General features: G+C 31.3%; 2 protein-coding genes and 1 long non-coding RNA gene across 3 annotated transcripts; 2 read left to right on the top strand and 1 right to left on the bottom strand.

The window, feature by feature from the left end:
* The first annotated feature begins 752 nt into the window (after positions 1-752).
* On the top strand, positions 753-3,081 carry LOC123913542 (chlorophyll a-b binding protein P4, chloroplastic). The gene is made up of 3 exons (XM_045964322.1): positions 753-1,232; positions 1,763-2,178; positions 2,757-3,081. The coding sequence occupies exons 1-3, from the start codon at positions 1,024-1,026 to the stop codon at positions 2,894-2,896; spliced, it is 765 nt and encodes a 254-aa protein (XP_045820278.1). The 5' UTR covers positions 753-1,023; the 3' UTR covers positions 2,897-3,081.
* Positions 3,082-3,476: 395 nt separating this feature from the next.
* LOC123913543 lies at positions 3,477-6,967 on the top strand. The gene is made up of 5 exons (XR_006811650.1): positions 3,477-4,057; positions 4,388-4,591; positions 5,212-5,927; positions 6,036-6,363; positions 6,852-6,967. It is a non-coding gene; the product is annotated as an uncharacterized LOC123913543 (long non-coding RNA).
* A 5,957-nt stretch (positions 6,968-12,924) lies between these two features.
* LOC123916286 (cyclic dof factor 1) lies at positions 12,925-16,325 on the bottom strand. Its single transcript, XM_045967706.1, has 2 exons — positions 15,868-16,325; positions 12,925-14,479 (listed from the first exon to the last, which is right to left on the bottom strand). Exons 1-2 carry the CDS (start codon positions 16,051-16,053, stop codon positions 13,238-13,240), a joined length of 1,428 nt encoding a protein of 475 aa, XP_045823662.1. The 5' UTR covers positions 16,054-16,325; the 3' UTR covers positions 12,925-13,237.
* Between the last annotated feature and the right edge of the window lie 5,673 nt (positions 16,326-21,998).

Here is a 21,998-nt window from a genome sequence, read left to right as displayed (position 1 = left end):
AATTTTATGATCATTGGAACAATCTTTAAATTTCATTTTTTTATCCAGAGTCCAGCTAGGTACTTGCATGCTTTTTCCTTGAATCCCGGATAATGATAACAATGATTTATTCTACTGTAATTAGATTTGAAAGAAACTTGCAATTTGTGATTAATTTTAAATTTATATTCACGAGTAATTAGTTACCCATTGATGCTACTTATTCATAAACCCGTTTTTAAGAAGATCAAATTTAAGAACAAAATCTAAATACACAAGAAAATGAAGAACTCAAAGATAAGAATAACTTATTAAATGATGCACAATTTCTCATCACTAAAACAATATTTGTTGCTTACATATGACATCAAATGAAGAAATTCTATGTCTTCACTTTCTACTTATATTAAGCTCTCAACATGTGACATTAGGGTTCATAATAGTTATGTCACATTAGAAAATATTTGTACTCTAACTCTGCGATTAAAATGTAATATTTCTATCAATTGAGTTGTTCATAGAGACCAAACAATTAGTTTTTTGTTGTTGCATTTTTGCGTTTTTTTCTTCAATTTTTACACTACTTAAATTTTATTAAGTAATTAATTAATTTATTGTTCAATTTAGTTATATAGTCCATGTGGAAAACAAAAATAGATATAGAAAAAAATATTAGCCAGCCAGATGTCTACCAATAATTGGATGACTATGATATTTCAATCTCTCCTAATCTCCCATATATCATCCACCTTAGCATTTCATGACCCCACGGAATCTTTTCTCAGCCAACAACAATGAACAAATAGATTTGTGGATATAACAATCAGATAAAAGGATAAGCCAAAACAAATGCCAACCATCCGATCCTAAATATCACACCAACCAACGGTAGATCACAAACAGAGAACAACAACCACATGAATGCTCCTCATAAGCCATACTCATTCTCAAAACAAAACCATCAACAACATTTTCATCTTCCATTTTCACTCTTTTTTTTTTCTTCTTTGTCATTGCTACCATTATTATTAGTAGTAGTTGATCATGGCCACTGTTACTACACAGGCTTCGGCTGCCATTTTCCGGCCATGCGGTTTGAAATCGAGGTTTCTTGCCGGTTCTTCTGGTTATAAATTGAATAGAGAAGTGGCTTTTAGGCCAGTTAAGTGTTCACCTTCTGCTTCTTTTAAGGTTTTTGCCAAGAAAGGAGAGTGGTTGCCTGGCTTGGCCTCCCCTGGTTATCTCACTGGCAGGTATGTAAATCTAATAGACACTATGTACACTGGACACCGGACACAACACTGACATAAATAGGTGCATGCTACACAAGTGATAATTTGAGAAAATTATAGTGATTGAATGTAACATATGTCAGTATTATGTTAGTGTTGGACAACAGATACACTTACAATGTTCATACTTACACATCATTCAATTGTTAATGATTGTTAAAAGTCACACATCGGGTATGACATATCACATGTCATATGGTCTGAACATGAGTTTATAATTAGAGACAATTATTCATATATTATTCAAAGGTATCCGACTCTTCTAAAATGAGTAAAGTATAAATCAAGTAAATCAATATTTGTTAATTCAACAAACCCGTGTTTGTTATGATGTACCTGTAATGTTCGCCTTTAATTTATTAATCAATATATAGTTGATAATACTCACTTTACGCCTTAAGTTGAGTTGTTCATTTTAGAATAGCCGGATCATTTTAGAATATTAACCTAGTGGTTAACTTTGTAATTTGTTTGTTTTGTGTTATAATTAGTCTTCCCGGAGACAATGGATTCGATCCATTGGGACTCGCAGAGGATCCAGAGAACTTGAAATGGTTTGTTCAAGCCGAGCTTGTAAACGGACGTTGGGCCATGTTAGGTGTTGCAGGGATGTTACTTCCTGAGGTCTTAACCAGCATTGGAATCATCAATGTTCCAAAATGGTATGATGCAGGGAAAGAAGAATACTTTGCTTCATCATCAACACTCTTTGTGATTGAGTTCATTTTGTTCCATTATGTTGAGATTAGAAGATGGCAAGACATTAAGAACCCTGGTAGCGTTAACCAAGATCCTATCTTTAAGCAATACAGCTTGCCAAAGGGTGAGGTTGGTTACCCTGGTGGAATTTTTAACCCTTTGAACTTTGCACCAACTTTGGAAGCTAAAGAGAAGGAAATTGCCAATGGTAAATGCTTTTTACTTTCTAGTTATAGCTTAAATATTGCTTAAAACTCTTTTTTATCGAGTCAGTCAATCAATCATAATCATTAGATCATTGACCATGTTTTACTTTAATTATAACTACCTAACACATGATTGATTGTGATTTACTGACTGTGTAAAACCTTTTACACTGACAGTATATCACGATTAAACTCATTTGAATTTATTTCCGGTACAAATTGCATTCGTTTTAAGTTACTACTTTTAACAATATACTAATATAGCATGTTTATGGAATCATCGGTCTCTTATCAGAGATTAAGTCTATGTTTAGAGTCAGGGTGGATACGTCAGAATCACGGTGATCCACCGTGATTTCACAGAAGTTACCCTATGTAGCGTTTGAAAAATCACCATGGATTACCATGATCCTGGCATACCTACCGTGATACTGACATACCTACCATGATACCAAACATTGGCTAAGTGCATTTTTTGGAATTCTAAGTGATTATAAATTCTTTTACTAAAATATATTTAATCTATGTATTTTTACTTTGAAATTATTGAGTTAAACTTGTGTATATGAAATGATTGCAGGAAGATTGGCAATGTTGGCATTCTTGGGATTTATAATTCAGCACAATGTGACAGGAAAAGGACCATTTGACAACCTGTTGCAGCACCTTTCAGACCCATGGCACAACACCATTGTCCAAACACTGAGTGGAGGAAACTAAAATGTTTGTTGTATCCAATGACATGAAAGCCTATGTTCTCTTCATGTAATCCTTAATGGATGAATTTTGAAAGACATTTTGGCATGATTGTTAACATCCATAATCTATTTTCATGTACAGAGGAACTAAGATGGTTTTGTATTGTTAATTATATTCTCAAGCATGTTAACTAGTGTCCTCGGTGATATAGTCTTGTCGTTGGTTGGCTGTGATAACGTTTTATGCAGGTGTTTGGATTCGATCTTAGGTTTCCATCCTTCGCCCTCTCCGTGTTTTATCCGTGTGTTTGGATTCGATCTTAGGTTTCCATCCTTCCTTCCCTCCGTATCTATCTGCACTTGTCCACTAAGCCACTCATCTATTAGAAATAAAAGCCTATTATTAACAAGCAATTAAACTTCTAATACAACAATATTCAAAAGCATTTAAATTTTCTACAAGATTAAATTTCATAAACTATACTATTAACCACACCTCTTGCTCCAAGTATTGTGGAACCTAGTTTCTCTTGAAACTTATATATCTTCACTAGTACAAATATTACATATTACTTAACGGTTTTACATCAGTGGAAGCTATGTCAGATGTGAAAAGGAATATGGAGTAGTGTTTACATCTGGTATCAATATCCACATAAGTGAAAAATACATAGAGACAACTTTTTACATCTGAGCTTAATATCCCCGGATACAAAACTAAACGCGGTGGCAATCCTGTAATTATTTCCAAAATTCTCTAAAATATGTATACATCTGGCCCATAATATGCTCAGATGTAAAAAGTATTAAAGTATTTTTTTTTAATGGAAATTATTATAAGTCACGACATAACAAAAAACACCTCATCTTCTCTTCAGCCACGCACGCGAAATCGAAACCAAACCTAGCCTTCATCTTCTCCGTTTCAGCAATCGGTGATTCTTCGCTACCTCACTTGATCTATCGTTCACTCTCTCACTAGATCGAACTCATTCTCTCTCTCTCTCTCCCTATCACACTCGTTCTCTCTCGAACCCTAGCCTCCAATCCCTTTCACTGAATCACAAATTCAATCCCTAATTGAAGAATCAAGGCTTACTGAACCCAAATCGAAGATCAGTGAAACGATTAAGGGTTGTTACAGAGTCATAATTGCACCGCCTCTGCTCTCGATCTAAAACTAGTGAGTTCTGACGATTAAGGGTTTTTACGTTTTAGCATATGCTTATCTTTCATTTTAATCTTTGATTTTGATGATTAAGGGTTTAATCTTGTGTAATTTTTTTGTAATCTCTTCTACTTTTGCTTTTAGTGTTGTGAAAATTTGATATTGATGTGAACTGGAAAATCTGAGATTCAAGTACTTTCAATACCTTAAGACAATAAATTTGACATTTAACAAAAATTTGCTTCTATCAAAACTTTTAAATTTGTTGTAGATAATAAGATAAAAAAATAGTATTATGTCACCACTAACCATTACATAGATGTTCAATATTTGTGCATCTTGTAGGCTATAAAGGTGGAAAATATGATAAAGCTAAATGATGAATTTGATTACAAAAGCTTATCAAGAAGGATAGACATATAAGTAGGTAAACTCATTATGCAACATGATAGACAGCAGAAGGCATTTGAGGATGAGATTGAAAGCTTAGGTACTGAAGCACAACATCTGATACTTGAGGCTTAAAGAAACTTTGTAGAATCATTGGAGGTTGGTCCCTTATTGATTTTTTATGTTTGTCATATGTGTTGAAGTTTGTATGAAGGATGATTTAGTATATATAGCATAACTTAATTAATTGCCAACAAAATCACCTTATCACTTCTAAGTGTGTTAGATTTATTTGAGTTGTCTTTACATAGATTGCCAAGGTATCCTTGTCTAAGTGTTGAAATTTGTGGTATTGTAATGCTTGTGTTTGTGTTTTGTGTCTTTGGGGGCCTAGCAGAGTTTTACCAAACTGCTAATTTTAACGCCATGTGATGTGATTGACCACAACACAATGAAAATTTCCTACAGTTACTATCTCAGCCATTGGATGCAGGTTAAACCGTATATTTTTTACTTCAGAATATGAATCGTATGATCGTCATCCGGTGACTGATATAGTGATCGCAGGATATTTTGTCGGAGTCAAATCAATTTGCTTTATTAGTTTCTTTATATGATATTCATTCACTTGATTAATTGATTACATTTCAAAGGTTTGTTATTCTTGAAGTTTAACAGTTTAAGTAATAATATATTAATGTAAAAGTGATGAAAGTGTTTATTTTAAGATGAATTGGATTAAGAGTAACTTGAATGCTGATTGCTATGTTATTTAACAGATGATGATAATTGACTCTAAATTACCTTATCCAAGTGGAACTGCTACAGGTGTTCTTATTAATGGATTCCATACTCCTTAAGGAAATGTCATGGCCAAGTATGATTACGAGGCCGATTATGTTTGTGTTATTTGTCTTCTATATTTGTAATTTCAAGATGAAAACATATAAAACTAGTTTGGCATCTTTGACAGGAAGTAACTTAAGGTTTTCACGCAATTCTTCTCACTCAGTTTGCTTTGGTCTTTCTTCCAATGGTTCTATGCTGGTGGAGACCAATGTGGATTTGGTAAGTTTCCTACTTTCGGGTGGAAAGCGTGGAAAAACACGTGTGTGCTTTGATTCTATCTCTCTTTTTTTTAATAGGCAAATGTTAGTATATTAGTGTTATGTTAGTATTTTCTCTTTTGTCAGGGTTGAACCGGTCCTTTAACTTCAACTTCTGTAACTCTCTTTTTAGTTTTATGAATCAGAACTATGAAACATTTGTCGATTGTATTGATTTGAATGTTTGATTTTTTTGCGGATTTTACTTTGATTTCAGCATGACTTATGTTGGAGCAGGAATGATCTGTTCTCATCTTGTCAATTTATCATTGTTTTTCGGTGTTGTGGTTTCATGGGGCATTATGTGGCCATTGATCAGAGTACTTAAAGGAAGTTGGTTCTCTGAAAGTTTACCGGAGAGTAGCATGAAGAGTCTTAATGGTTATAAGGTCTTTGAATGAACACAAATTGAAGGACACACTATTAGAACTAACATGATTTCAGTTTTGATTTTTTTCCATTTTAAGCCTTAACTTTCCTTTATTTTCATGATGCAGGTTTTTATTTCCATTGCATTAATCCTTGGTGATGAACTCTACAATTTTATCAAAATTATATATTTTAGTGCCTTTTTATCTTCTCTTTATTTCTTGGTTTTGTTTCCCTTTTCTATTATGTTAATGGTGTTTCCCTTGTTGATGACTTTCTATATATAAAGTCTTAGTGTATGGAGATTGTCCATTTCTTGTTTCATACCTTCTTGATTTTTCAGCATCAACCTCGGGAGTAGATGGGAGCTTGTCGGTATCTAGATTTCCCGTTGATCATGAAATCAATTTGAGGATTTATTTGTAGATGGATTCTGTTGTAAATTCAACCAATGAGGTGTGAACAATCTTTCTTTTTTTTCTTCATTAGTTTGTCATTGATTGTTAGGTAGGAGTAGGAATGTAGACAAGAGAAATGGGAAATTGATAAAAACAAACAATGATAACGGTCAATATTATTGAATGATTTAGGATTCTCCTCATATGGCTTTGCATAAAACAGAGCCCTTGCTCAAATCACTAACCTGGTCCTAGAAATGTTAATTTATAAACCACATGACTAGTTCCCTTCTTAACAAGAGCTAGTATTAAAAAACTTGACCACATACATGCAAGGTTCACTGGTAGTGTAAAACTATATGTTCATTATAGGTAGTCCATTAATCAAGAGCTTGTTGCTGCGTTTTTCTGTTTTGGTTTTAGCTCGGCGTGTTGTGTGTGTTTGCAACTTTTTGGTGTGCTCGTTTGTTTGGGCTCCTTGACCCTTGTAACTTCCTAAGTACTTCTTGTAATAAGTGGCTGAATTAAGTTATTTACATATTGTAGGTGTTCAATGATCCCACGACATTAACAAAGGAGGAGCTGTATGATTTGCGAGACCGCTGGGCAACTTGTTTTCTTGACCTATATAATCCTGAGGTAGATTATGATGATGCCGATGAAAAAGATTAGGAGCTAGCTAGCTAGGTTTGTGTGAAGTTACAATGGATTAGTATTAATTATGATGATGTTTTTATTTGTATTTTGAATGTTCAATGGTTGTATTTTAACGACATTATTACTATATGTTGAATGTTGAATTTTAGTATTATGTTCTTGATGCAAGTTATGTTATATTGTTGGCATTGTGGGTTAGATTTTTTTAATAAAAGAAAAGGATTTAAAAAAACGCAGGTTTTTCAAAAAAAAAAAAATTAAATAAAGTTAAGATTTCACATCTGGTGGACTTGGTCAGATGTAAAAGGTCCAATTTAATTTTTAAAAAATAATATTTGATTTTTGCCTTGGTCAGAGGTAAAAAGTGTTTTTTTACATCTGACTCCGCCAGATGTAAAACGTGTATACTTACTAAGTCTCGTGCGCCTACATCTGACATTTTTCAGATGTAAAAAGTGTTTTTCGCCAGATGTAAAAAAGCTTTTTTCTACTAGTGCTTATCCCTTATGTATGTCTACTTGGACGAACTTGGCTCTGTTTTAAGAAATAGCTTAATTTATTAAGGAGCAAATTCAATATCTAATAATGAGATTATGAGATAATTTAACTTATATATATATATATATATATGAATGATTATCCTATGGTAGCCATTCACATTATTCAAACTGATGTCTAGTTTCAGATAGTGGTCTAGATAGATCAATCAAAGTCACTATGAACTTGGTAACTAGCAGAATTTTATTTACTTTATGTTAACATTTGTAGTTTGGATAATCACTTTATGTTGGAAAATCTAATCAGTAATTAGTTTTTTAATTAATGAAAACAAAAGCCCATGTTTTGAAAAGTAAGATGGTGAAAATTTCTCCTCTCACCCTCACAATTATACTTTTACCCTTACAAATCAATTTATTTTCCAATTTTACTCTTTTATTATTTGACTTAACCCTAAGAAAATTTAAAATTGGAATACTTTAAAAAATATTTTCGGAAATTTACAGTAACTCGGTTCTTTCACTTCGAGTTTACAAACCAGAAAACTTAAATATTTTTCGAAGTAACTCGGTTCTTTCACTTCGAGTTTACAAGAAAGCTCACTTGTAGTGACAGACAAAACTGTCACTAAAAATAAAAACTTCGTAGATAGAGCTCATTCTTACCTACTTTACCGGAACTTTTTTTTCAAAGTAATCTTAAGATCAAGGTCTAAGAAATGTTGATGACCATGAATTGACTAGATGCATTCCCGTGCGGTCTTAGACCCAAGTCGAGTGCTTTCATCAAATGATGCATATGGGCTGAGTCATTCCCATCCCATGAAACCATTCTGTTTCAATAGAGGTACGAGATACGGTTGGGGGCAATGAAGTAGGTGAAGTGGTTGGATTTTGCGAGCTGTTCCAACCACTGTTGGATGTAATTCCGTTCGATTTTCATACCAAATAATCTTTTCTAAAATTTCCGGTCTTTAAATTTTGTACAAGAAATTTTACTTGTAGTAATAGAGAAAAACTGTCACTAAAAGTCCAAAATTCGTAGGTAGAGCATGTTCTAACCTATATAGGATTTGTTTTTTAAATCAGTCTGGTTTAGTGTCCCTTAATGGAAACCTTTTTTTTTTTTGTAAAATTTCCGATTTTTTAATTAAGTACGAGAAATTTCTTCGTTAGTGACCGAAAAAAATGGCACTAAACAAAAATTGTCACTAAAAGTATAAAATTGGTAGATATAGCTCGTACTAACATATACTGGAAATCTTTTTCAAATTGATCCGATTCAGTGTTCTTCAATACAAAACATTTTTTAAATTTTGGTGTTTTCACTTAAGTTTCATGAAATTTAACTCGTAGCGGCAGACCAAAATTGTCATTGAAGGTCTAAAATTCGTAGCAAAAACTGTTATGTGCCGGTGAACACATGTGCGGTCCAAAAGATGTAAAAATGAGGAGTAAAATTGAAATATTGAGTGATTTATAAGAGTGACGGAATAATTATTGGGTTGGAGGGATTGTTAGAGGGTGCACCTTGTTAGAGGCGATGTACTTGAAATCAATGCTGAATGGTGACATAAGATGGAACAAAGGAGAGAAATGAATAATAAATTAATACATGCAATAGGAACCTAACACATTTTAATGTTAAATTATTATGGTTGATCCACTATATTTAAATCAATTGAAAATAAGAGTTTAGTATTGGTGTTAGTGGGAATCTGACTCTTAGTCATTAAAGTTGACAATGATAAGTAAGTGCGGTAAACGATCGATCACTTAAGAAATACTTTCAAGTTAATTATGTGAATAACTGAAGTGTCTGAGATTTGAATCCCAACTCCTACATAAATATGTAATATTCCTACCAACTAAGCTAAATTAACAGGATATAGCGGACTTTGTTTTATCACCCCTAATTAAAGTTATAGTTGTCAAATTCTATGAGAAAGTTATAAAAACTCAAGAAACCAAAATAATTGAAATATGAATCTATAAATAAAATGTTTAACTCATTTTTTTTTAAAAAAAGAGTTTTATCGTAACTCATAAAAATATATCTGCAAATTTAGTAGCATTTTCTTGATTTGTATATAGGACTAAAATTGCTTACCGAAAATATTCAGAGACTAAAAGTACAAAAACCTGAAATTTTATAGCCTAAATTTTTACCCTTAAATTTCAGAAGTTTGTAATGGATGATTTTTTGGGTGCCAAGTGTCAAATGGTTTAAGTCCTACATAATTATGAATGGGTAATATATAAAAGGTTTGATATATAAGAGAGATGACAAATATATACTTAATGTTTTAAAGTATCGGGTGAAGATTTGGTGTTTAATTTCCTCTTTTATATGGTGTTGAAATGTTGGTCCTTTATTACTTTCGACATTCCTCCAAACTCTTCAACAAATGGAATCTGAGTTTTAGTTCGACTTTGTGGAGGAGTGAGAGTGAATTATGGTATTTAATCAACTATATAGGATGTGAGACTCACACTTGGGGAAAAATTGTTGGGTTTTAAGTGTGATATATTAATCAAGTTCTACATGGACTATGAATGAACAAAATGCTGGATATATTAGAGAAGTAAGTCATGTACCTAATGTTTAAAGTTTTGATTGGAGATATAACATCTTTCGCTCCTGTAGTTGTAGAGTATTGATCTTTTGTTACTCCTGACGTTCCCCGGGACTTCTTAAATGGTATCAAAGTTCTGATTCGACTTCTTGGAAAAGCGAGAGTGAATCATAATATTAAATTATAGGATATAAGAACTCACTCTTGAGGGAAGGTTTGATAGGTGTCAAATATGAATATTTAAGTTCCATATCGATTATGAATTAATAAAATGTTAAATAACCAACATTTGCTTTCTTTTAGAAAAAGAAAAGGGCAAAAAGGAAAAGAACAAAAAAGACAAAAGTAACTCAATCTTCAATGACAAGAGGAAAAGGATAGTGTCAATGTGTCATGTTTTAGCGTTTAAGGGACCATCCCAAACTTTCTCTTATTCACAATGTGTGGCTTGAATTAGACTTAAGTTGACAAAATATCTATGTTTTCATGGAACAGGATTTAATGCTGTCCAAAAAGGTGCAGTTTTCACACAGTTTAGATCAGAACCGTCTGATCTAAAACATGTGGCTGCTATTGTTTTAATATATAAAACTGTGTGTTAAATCATAACCGTCTGATCTATAATGAATGGCTGCGATCTGTTACTGCGTGAAACTGCGTTAAACTCCAACAGCAGGAAATCCGGATCCTGTTTTCATTATGACACAAGTTTAGCTGGTTTTGATGTATATATCCACCACCCAAGTTGCTAGACGTTAGACAATTTAGTTGTAATATCTAACATGTTTTTAATATAATTTAAATACGTGGCAAACATATATTGTAGTAGAATATTTTTAATCTTAGACTTAGACGGTGTAGATTTAAGATGCATATTTTTCTATTAGTTGCAGACAATTATATATATATATATATATATATATATATATATATATATATATATATATATATATATATATATATATATATAACTTAAATCTCTCACTACTAGACTAAATCTAATAGTTTGAAAATTTTGTAATTTAATTATTATTATTTTAGTAAATAAATAATTAATACGATTAAAAGTTCACATAAGATCTTATTTTATAATAACAAGTAAATTTCTTAGTAAATTTCTTACAGGTCCATCTTTCTAATCTTAAAAATTGTACATATAATTTGACCTTCGAAATTTTAGACGACATAATTGGTATCCGCAATAATTTAGGCTCTTAAAAATTGGTATATACAAGAATTTGGACATTTGAATATGTATATTAATGCTTGAGATTTATTTTTGTCATTCTATTCATTTTTTCGTGTGTCCTACGAATTTAACAAAATATATGTGTTCGTTACTTAAGTAGAGGATATCCTCCCAAAATATCATATCTTTATAACGTCCGCTACTTAAGTAGTGGACGGCATTTTTTTATTTTTTTTATCTTTATAACGTCCGTTACTTAAATAACGAAATGAGATGTCTTAATAGTTTTTTAAGAATTTGGCCCTCAAAATTTTGTGAAATGTGAAAAAACTCATCATACACCCTATGATATATAGTCAGCCTTGGAATATTATATTTAAGAATAGGTCGACTATTTCTTTGAAGATGACTGCTATTAGCACAATATTTAACACAAAAATTTCATATTATTTTATCTATGGATTATAATATATTTCAGATATATTTATTATATAAATACTAATATTAATTAAATTAAATAATGTGGCAATTTCTTCCTCGTTAAAAACACTTTAGTGGGGGTAGGGGGGGGAAAGCAAGGGAAACAAAGAAAATCTATTCTAGTGGCCCTGCTTTTATGCTATAGTTGTTTATAATTTAATTAGGGTGAAGAAAAAAGAGACTTTAGCTGGCAAATTATTATAATAAAGTCCGGTCCACAATTCTATCCCTTCTACCAAGGGCGCAAATATGGGAGTAACTCTTTATGACAAAACAAAATGCTTTTATTTTTTTTAAGCAAGCTAAACTCATTTCTTTTCATCAATGATAATAGAAGATATACAATTTGAAGAATGGTAAAAAATAACGGGGCTATATTGAAATACAGACGCTCTAGCTAGATTGTGGGCGATTCTATTAGCTTGCTGCCGGATAAATGCTATGGTATAATTAACATTAACAGAGAGAATGGACTTACAAGTTGACAAAAGAGTACCTAGTTCATTCTCATATCTATAATCATTAGTAATAACATTAACTACCGTTTGACAATCACTTTCAGAGATAACCCTCTCAAAACCATTTATCATAGCAATTAACAAGACATGTTTCAAAGCAGAGACTTCACATTAAGTTGGTGTTACTTCAAAAGGGAAAACCATAGTGTAAGCTTGAACAAGAGAACCATGATTGTCACGGAAGCATATACCAATGTACATTGCATTTGAGCCAATTTTCTTCACTAACAAAATGCTTTTATTAGTTGTTTTAAATTTGATTTTTTTTTGTCAAGTAGTCTAGTTGCTAAAATTTCATCCTTTTAAAGTGAAATAGTGGAAGTACCGGGGGTTCGAACAACGATCCCTATATTTTACATTCAATGTCTCAAACAACTGACATATGCTCACAAGGACTTAAATTTGGTATTTGATATGTTAGTGGAGTAAATCCTAACGTTCAATTGGTCACTTCTCAATTTTTAGTATATATATTTGGAACGGCGTTTTTTAGTACATGTATTTGGAACGGCGTTGTGTTTTACAAAATTGTGGCACGAAATCACATCAACATGGAAACTTGATTTTCTAATTTCTTCATTTGCACGACACATACTCATTGAGACGTACGATTAATAGTTCTACTGTCAAACCAAACATTGCATTAGTGTATGTGAGTTGACTCTTACCTTTTTCAAACGATAAAAAAAGTAAGAGTTTTTATACATAGCAATGATCTTTCTTTCTCATATCTAGCAAGTAATTTAACATATACATAAAAATGTACATTAACTCATTCAACAAACTAAAGCACATAAAAAAAGCACCTATTCATAGTCATAGTGTCACATAAAAAGAAAGACATCACAAAATTAGTTCCCCTTTCTTGTGCTGAGACTCCCAACCTTCACTTCATACAAAGGTAAACAAGGCTAATCAAATCAAATGATCATTGATGAGAAAGATGGTCACTGTCTCAACAGATGAAGTGACTAACCTCAATTCTCATACACAATACACTAAAGGGTTTTTTTATTTAAGAGTTTTCATGAAAATTAAGTGATCTAGCCAAAGCTGCAGGGTTAGCCAACAACATTGGAGAAGTTTGAACATGATGTTTTTTACCATCATTCTTTGATTGAAATGCTTTAATCATACCTCCCCTACTCACACCTTCATTCTTAATTCCAAGTGTTTCCCATATTGAACTCTTTGCAGCTTCATTTGGATCATCAATTCTCAATGTTTTTGGAACCAAAACACACCCATTTCTTTGTTTTGGTGATTCATCATTTAGCAAATTGTCTTGTTTATCTATGTTTTTGTCTTCATCCCTCGAATGCTTCCCGAGTGTTGGAGATTTCGGACTAGAGTTCGGAGACATAGGAGTTGTCGCGGAAGTATGAGATGTAAACAAAGGAACATTCCAATTGCCCGGAACACCACAGTTCCAAAAAGGATTAGGGTAAAATGACATGGGAAATCCCGGAGGATACAAAGTTTGCGGGGAGGGAATTGCGCCGGTACTCCAAGGATAAGGCCAAGGAACACTAGTCATACATGGAACTTGAGGAATGAAACCATTATTTTGTTGTGGTAATGATTCTTGTGACATGTTTCTACCACTTTCCTCTATAGATTTCGAAACTTTAATAGAAGACGCGCTCGAGCATTGGTCGCCATTAGTTTGAGTGTTGTTAAGACCCTTTTTCTCTGATGGATTGAAAACATTTGACATTGAATCACAGATTTGTGGATGATCCAATCCAAAGCTTAGGACTCTACCATTGGTTTTAAAATTTTGAAGATGATGAGTTCCGTTCGGGGAAATGATTCTCGCTGCATCAAGAGCCTCAGAGATGGTGATGTGGCGATAATGTGAAGATGAATTGTTCTTGTTTTTTCTTCTCCCTGCACCAACCGGAACATTCCTCATGGTTCCACCCGCGGTCCAGTATCTTTGACACGCCTTGCAGAAATAGCGCGGTTGATTAATGTTGTAGTTGTTGTAGTAACAGAATTTCGTGTCCATGCTATTGCAGCGTGGACACGGGAGTAATTTGTCGGGTTTTTTTAGTGTTTTGTCTTCATTGTTGTTTGTGCTTTGTTGTTCGTTTTCGGATTTTGAAGTTTCTTCATCTATTGAAGGTGTTTTTGGGTTTTGAATTGGCTCAGCTAATGTTGTTGGTGCTGAATTGTTGTTGTTCTTGGTGTCTTCAGCATTTGGAGGAGGATCAGCCTCTTTCTTTTTCTCAGTATCATTTTCTGCTCCATGATCCTATTAATTTCATACAATGTTCTCTTGTTAATAAAATTGTGTACCTAAAATAAAATCCAAGAGCCTAAATACATAATTTGCAATTTTCATTTCAAATTGCATCATAAGAAGATTATGTGTTTTATCTTGTAATTTTAAGAGATTAAGTTCAAATAGAGGCGTAAAATGAACATTAGTGTTACTTTTATAGAATTGTATTATAAGAAAAACAAACTAAAATGTTAGTCTCTACAAACAAAAATGTCAAGGCTCGAATAATTAATCTATATAGTGGTGTGCAGCCGCAGGGTTACACCAAAAAAAAAAAAAATTGTCTGTCATTTTAGTTGTCAAATGTGTTAATAGTTAGTCAAATTAGTTCTTAAAATTACATACAAAAAAGACATTTAGAAATATTTTGCAACTTTGATACATTCAGAAATTATAATATCAGCCTTTCACACATTCAACGATCAAAATGGCTTTATCCATATTTTAATTGAAAAAGTAAAATTACATCATGTATAAAGATAAAGATTTATAAACATAAATTAGATCTAGAGTCAATTGAGATTTCAAAAATACAGACTTAAGTAGAAGTAGAAGTAGAAGAACTGTTCTACTGTATACTGCTTTTTAAGCATCTGACTAGTCAATTTATTTTAATATTTTTTTGGAGAATTTATTTTAATGTTAAATATAAACAGCCTGGTATATATTTGACTGAAATAATTTAGTATATGATTTTCATAAAAAATAAACCAATCAACAAAAACAAAAAACAAGAAACCTCACTTCAACTCCTTAACAAAGGAAGGAAGATACAAAACATATAAGGAGCTAGGTTTTTTAACTTAATGCAAAAAATTAATAAAAAATTTAATCAACTCTGTTTTCAACACTCTGTTTCAGAAGTTTAAAAAAAAAACATAAATATTTTCAAAAAGAGGCTAAATTTTGGAACATGGAAAAAATCAAAATCACATATGTAAAAACTTGTAAAAAATATTTAAAGAAAAACTCACAATAGTTTCTTTTCAAACGAGGCAAAACTCAAAACAAGCAAAGAAACTACAATAAGATCAAACAAACAAATCACCATAATTAATTGCTTAATTCAAAGATGATCATATATCATGAAAATACCATCCAACTCAACTTATACTAGCTAAACTATTTTCAATAATACTATTGACTTTTTCAATAAACACAGCAAATTGATACTCGTAGTACATGTTTAGTATCATAGTTGATTTATCGAACTATTACTGATTTCGAAAAATCAACTATTTTACCAAACATGAACGATACATAAAACAAAAAACTTTCTATGTCTCCTAAATCTTATAAAAAACTTTAGTATTCATAATAGCGCGTGTGAGTATTTTAATTTTTTAAGAAAATTATACCTTCTCAATTTCTTCTTCTTCCTCATTATCAGATTCACCAAAGTCTCCCTCTTCCACTTCTTCTACATCCATAGCCGCCGGCGGCGAAACATTTTCATCATCAGCAATAGCAAGAGCTTCAACTTCCCCAGGAAAGAGAATCTTCTTGCCAAATAGCTTAATTGCAGGATCTTTATTTTCAATCATTTTTTCTAGATCCAAACAGAGCACAATAAAACAAAAACAAAATGAAAAAAACGCGCGAGACGGTTAAGGTGCGAGACGGTTAAGGTTTAAGTTCGTTATGTTACTGAAAGTGTTTCGGGTTTTTCGAGGAAATTTTTTTGCAATGAAATGAGTGCACGACGAATTGGATTTTGATTCGTTTAAACCAAAAGCAGTTTGCCACGTCAGCATTGAGTTTTGATTATTAGCCACAAGTTTTTGTGGCTTGGAATAGATTTTCTTTTTCAAACTTCTTTTTGAGGATTCTCTATGTTGTATTTAACTTTTCGTGCACCCTACTTGTGGCAAGCCACGTCATCTTTTGATCATTTTTTTTTATAACATTCCGGTTCCTAGAAGAAAGACGTTATAGTATTTTAGAGTTCGACCGTGAGGTAACTAAAGTTTGGTCAATAAATGATCCGTATTTTTACTTATTCATAAAATTAATTGCTTTATCTTAAATTTTTCAAAAAAAAAAAATTCACTTTATCTTAAAATGTTTTGATCACTCTATCATGTTTTTTTTTAGGAAAATACTAAACAGGACACTCGGAAGTAAAAATAGTAATTTGCCATTGGACCTTGTGCAATTAACTCTTTAAAAGTTTTCAAAAAAATGTTATTTTTTATTCAAAACTTTCTTTTTTTTAGTTTCCTTAACCAATGTCCGAAAACACGCGTTAGCATGATTTTTTTTTTTACTTAAAAATTATAATTTAAAATATTTTAAATAAAATTACATACAACCTTATAATATAAAATACATTATTGATATAACTTCTGAAAACAATTTACTTTGCACTACACATTTTGGTCGAACAAAACTCAGTATCACGTCATTTAACCTTATATATAAACAATCCTTAGCAAGTATGTCTAAATCCAGCATTTGCCATCATTTCACTTTTATTTTATCACTCAATCAGTTACTTAACTATTTTTATCAAGGCAACCTTATATCCTACTGGACTAGGAGACGGTCCATGAAATATTTTATCTAGGCTCAACAGCGAACGGTCCATTACATTTAAGTCCAGATAATTTGAATTAGGAAGAGGCGGGAAGAAGCAGTTCTCTATTTGAAAGGTAGACAAGAAACCTACATTTTTTTTACTAAAAACCTTATATCCTACTTGAATGCTTTTTAACGAGTAAACAATTATTTTAGTCTCTGAAAGCAGCACTCACTATCATATTAATCCCTGAATTTAACTTTCGCCAGTCATAGTAGCCCTTAATATTAAGTTTCATCCATAAATCGTTTATGGGTGCTGACATGGACTAATTGTTGACTATGTCGACCTTGACGTGTCATTTGTCTTTCAAAAACTTATGTTACCTAGCCAATGACCAAAGTGATTGTAAAATATATAAAAAAGGAAGATGAATGATGAGAGACTAAAACAACGAAAAAAAGAATAATATTGAAATCAGTTATCAATAAACACACATCAACCCATCAAATTTGAGGTTTATTTCAAAAACTACATCTTCTTCCTTTGTTCTTCAATGTCGCTAAGGCTTATTTAAATGAATGGTGTAAGATGGACAACATTACCAACAAGTTTTGGGGTGATTTTGAACGCATAAATGACACATCAACTAAAATTCAAACACACATAAATTAAAACACTTCAATTCATGAAATCCAAAAATTTACTGGCTTTGTAATTCCTTGAATCTTTGGTTTTTTTATTTTTTTTCGGATTTGAATTTTTTTTTCCTCTTCTTTGTAACACAAGAACCACAATTTTCTATAAAAAAAAAACCACAATTTTCAAGATTTAATTTTTCCATTAATGCATGCTTCAAAATTGAAAACTTCCTCAACCCCATTTTATACGTGGAATCAACTTCACGTGGAATGCAACATTGGTTACAAAATTTGAAGATGAAGAATTGATGATTGATTTTAATATTATTCTCTTTTTCGTCATTTTAATCCCTCAAAGTTTATCTTTCTTTTTTATGTACCTACCTTTCAATTTGGTCACTGGTAGTGGCGTAAGTTTTTGAAAGTCAAATGACACGTCATGGTCAACACAGTTTTTGAAAGTTAAATTCAGAGATTTATAATTTTTTTTTTATGATTCAATGATTTAATTAATATAACAACGAGTATCATTTTCAAGAACTAAAATGACTGATTACTCGCTTTTTAACTCACCGTGCCCACAAAATGAGACGTGTACTTATTGGGGAATTATAATATATGAAAAAAAAAGCAGAAAAAAGGTTCTGTGGGAGCACAAAGCTCGACTCTTTCTGTTGTCATAGCCTCATAGGTCATATATAATATTAGATAAACAAAAAAACAAAATTTTGGACTGGTTTTTAATACAAAAGCTAATGTGAGATTTAATTTATAATTAAACTAAGGGTGTTTTTGGTAGGTCCAATAAGATAGCTTATAGCTTATTAGATTAGTTTATAAGCTTGTTCGAAAAAAGAAATGTGTTTGGTAAAACGTTTTTCTTATTAGTTTATAGTTTTTTTTTGAGATGCTATTTTAAATAGCGTTTGAGTTTATAACTTATAACTTTTTATGATTATTTTTGTTTCTAATCTTTAATTTAATTTTATTATTTTCTATAAAATAAAAAACTATCCACTAAAGAGGAAAACTACCCACTAACATGCATGTTCTTTTATGTCTTTTTATATTAATCAATCATTCTAAAAATTAATTTTACCAAACACTTTAATTTCAACCAAGCATCTTTTCAGCTATCAGCTATAAGCTAGCTTATAAGCTATAAACTAGTTTATAGTTTAATTTTACCAAACAGAGCCTAAGATGTCTAAATCAACAGTAACTTTGAGTGATTACAGTTACTTTTGATAACCGATATAATGTGACACAAGTGATAGATATTTGAGTCCTTTAACTAATTGGTCCGGATTTTAGTTATCTCGTAGGTATTAATCTTTGTGCGCGGAGTATATCTTTGATTTTAAAAAAAAAAAAATTACTTTTGATAATGCTAGGGGTGGCCGCATAGTTTATTGGACCTTTTAATACTTTTGGACTATTTTTAATTTTTAATATTACTTATTAACGTTCTCTTTGTTGACAAAATTTGTTGATTTCTTATTGGATTTTCGATAGTTTAAGGTTTGTTATCCTTATCTCTTACTAGTATAAACATCTCTCATTCTAATATTGTGATTATACAATTTTGACCTCTATAATTTTTTTTAGTATTTAACTTTCTAGTTCTAGTTTTTAGAAAAAGAGGGACATGAGATAATTTTAAATTCTGCGCGAGAAACAAATTTTAGCCTGTGACATTTTTCCCTTTCTAATTGAATTGAGACCTCAAATTTTACAGTATTTGGTTCCTACATGGTAAAACGAAATGACGTGGCAATGACCATTGTTTGATCATGAGGTTTGTGAAAGCATGACAGGCATAAGTTGAAAGATAGAAAACCATTGTTAGTCATATTAATTTATGTTTAAGTCTTTATTCGTAGAAATGATATAATTGTGTGAAGCTCTTGAACAAAACCAGAATAATATTGGTACAAAAAAGAATGAGTAATAACCCAACCATAATTCAAGATAAAATGACTATAACCTTAGCCTAAAGAATAGTATGATGAGAAGGAGGAATATCAAGAATATCCACAAGTTACCTTAGCCTAATTTTTGCAAACAAAATGACACAAATTGGGATTTGAATCATCTCCTTCACTTTCCTCTACATCTCTCACCTTTCTCTCTATCTCTCTTGATTTCAATCTCACTCTTAAATATGTTGAACCATAATGGAAGAATTGAGTGTACCTTAGAAGGTTGTGATTGTTATCAAATTTCGAAGGATCATGCATTCACAACAAAGTAGCCACAAGTGACACACGGTGCACCAAAGTAGCCACAAGTGACAAAATGAGAATGGACACATGTCATCTTTCAAGTCTGAATTCATTGGACCACTTGATTTATTTAGTGGAAATTTAGTAATTAAAACACAAAAATAAATTCTTATGATGGGTAAATTTTTTGTGGGAACTCTTTATTAAGTATGCTAAAAAGACAAACACAACACCTTGACATATTTAAGAGTCACTTAATAGTGATTATAATTTTAAGAAGGATTTTTCACAACTCTATAAGAGCTAAAACCTACTTAATTGTTTCAAGGAGATAATGACATTTATAATTTTCTTTTTAAGCAGAATGATACTTATAAATCATAAAGTGATAAAGCTATTTGTTAAATACTTAAATGTAAAGGGAAAAAATATGTGTAAAATTGTCAAATTTGTTGTTATGATTATCTTTCTTTCCATATTTTTTGTTTCAATGAATATAGATAGTAAGCCTTTTTTTTAACGTATGAAGTAATAGAGGGCTACATGACATTTCGTTAAGTGTTCCCTTTTTTAACGTCTAACAGAGGGACTGATACCAAAATGCTTTCAACTGCGGGGATAAAAAACCAACACAAAAAAACTATATAGGGACTAATACAAAATGTAGGTGTAACTGCAAGGACTTATGACATATTTAAGCCTTAAAATAAACACTTGGTGGTGAAATCCACTACATACTTTATGAATTTCCCTATGAATGTTATCAACATAAAATTAGCGATGACAAAAAAATTCGTACATGTGGATATATGCGGATAAAATTAGCCACATGCATGAGACGGATAGCTTAATGGAAACCCCGGATAAAATAAACAAATATTTCAATTACCTGCATTTAATGGAGACAAATGTGGGTTCAGTACTATCCATATCCGCAGATATTCAATACCCGTTATAAATTTATAAAATTAGTTAAATATCCTTACTTAAATATTATAAACTCTAGTATTTTTTATAAAAAACATCTTTTCGTGGATGAATATTATGTTGGGATGTTATATTATATTTTGATGTTATTATAATTGGTCCTTATGTTCTGATCATTATACTATTTATATTTTGATCACCATTTTTTAATATTGGCCAATAAGAAAATAACTTTTGTTTTTAAATTGACAGAAAAAAAATTTAAAAATTAAATGTTAATATCTTTAAGTCTTTAAAAGAACCTAACAACATTTTATTTTTCAATAATCAGTTTTATATAGAAAAAATAAATCATTTATGGATATCTGTAAATAAGTGCAGGTACCTCAATGAATATCCATTAAAGTTCCTACCTAAAACTCCTCAAATCAGTGAAGTTAATTGGCATTCAACCATTTACTTTTAGAGATTAAGTGCAATTCTGATGGCACTGTTAGACCATCTCCAATGGTGTAGTACCTATTAGGTACTCATGGTACTTATTAAGTACTACCATTGGAGCACAACACATTTTAGTACCTAATAGGTACCACTTCTAATATAAGAACTCTCTCTCTCTTCTTTTTATGGGACCCACTTTATTTAATATATTCAAAAAAAATTAATTTGGCAATATTATTTTAAATTAAATTTCAAATTTTAATGATGTGGAGTTATTGATGGGACCAATTTTAGAACTTTTTAAGAAATGCTCCATTGGAGAGGTTGAGTACCTATTAGGTACTATTTTTAAAAAAATAATAAATTGATGATGTGTCTATGTGAGACTATTTAAGTACTCAAAAATGGAGTGCTCCATTGTGGATGCTCTTAGAGGCACATAACCTTGGTAATATGCAGCATGTGGGGACATTCTTAGGGAAGGTAATGCTAAGTTTGGGGTCGACCTCAAGTTTAAAAGTGATCCCTTAATTAAAAAAAACGCATTTTCTTTATAAAAAAAACCATATGTGATTTAAACGCAAAATAAAATGAAGTTTATATATTTAATTTTGAATAAAGGGAACATTGTTTTTTTTTTTTTTGAGTATAAAGGGAACATTGTTACATTGTTAAACCTAATAATTATTAAACATGAAAAATTGTCACGTCGAAACTAGAAATAAAGTGTTATTAAT

The sequence above is a fragment of the Trifolium pratense genome, linkage group LG3 (genome assembly GCF_020283565.1).
Source record: "Trifolium pratense cultivar HEN17-A07 linkage group LG3, ARS_RC_1.1, whole genome shotgun sequence".
NCBI classification, from domain to species: Eukaryota; Viridiplantae; Streptophyta; class Magnoliopsida; order Fabales; family Fabaceae; genus Trifolium; species Trifolium pratense.
Note: the sequence above shows the minus strand (reverse complement) of the source record. Positions and strands in the feature narration are given on the sequence as shown.

What these genes read in the sequence shown, in the direction of transcription:
- LOC123916286 (XM_045967706.1), bottom strand. Translation starts at nt 16,053, where the DNA reads ATGATTGAAAATAAAGATCCTGCAATTAAGCTATTTGGCAAGAAGATT. An exon ending in AAGAAGAAGAAATTGAGAAG is followed by an intron (nt 14,480 to 15,867) that starts GTATAATTTTCT and finishes TGAAATTAATAG; the next exon opens with GATCATGGAGCAGAAAATGA.
- LOC123913542 (XM_045964322.1), top strand. Translation starts at nt 1,024, where the DNA reads ATGGCCACTGTTACTACACAGGCTTCGGCTGCCATTTTCCGGCCATGC. An exon ending in CCTGGTTATCTCACTGGCAG is followed by an intron (nt 1,233 to 1,762) that starts GTATGTAAATCT and finishes TGTTATAATTAG; the next exon opens with TCTTCCCGGAGACAATGGAT. An exon ending in AGAGAAGGAAATTGCCAATG is followed by an intron (nt 2,179 to 2,756) that starts GTAAATGCTTTT and finishes AAATGATTGCAG; the next exon opens with GAAGATTGGCAATGTTGGCA.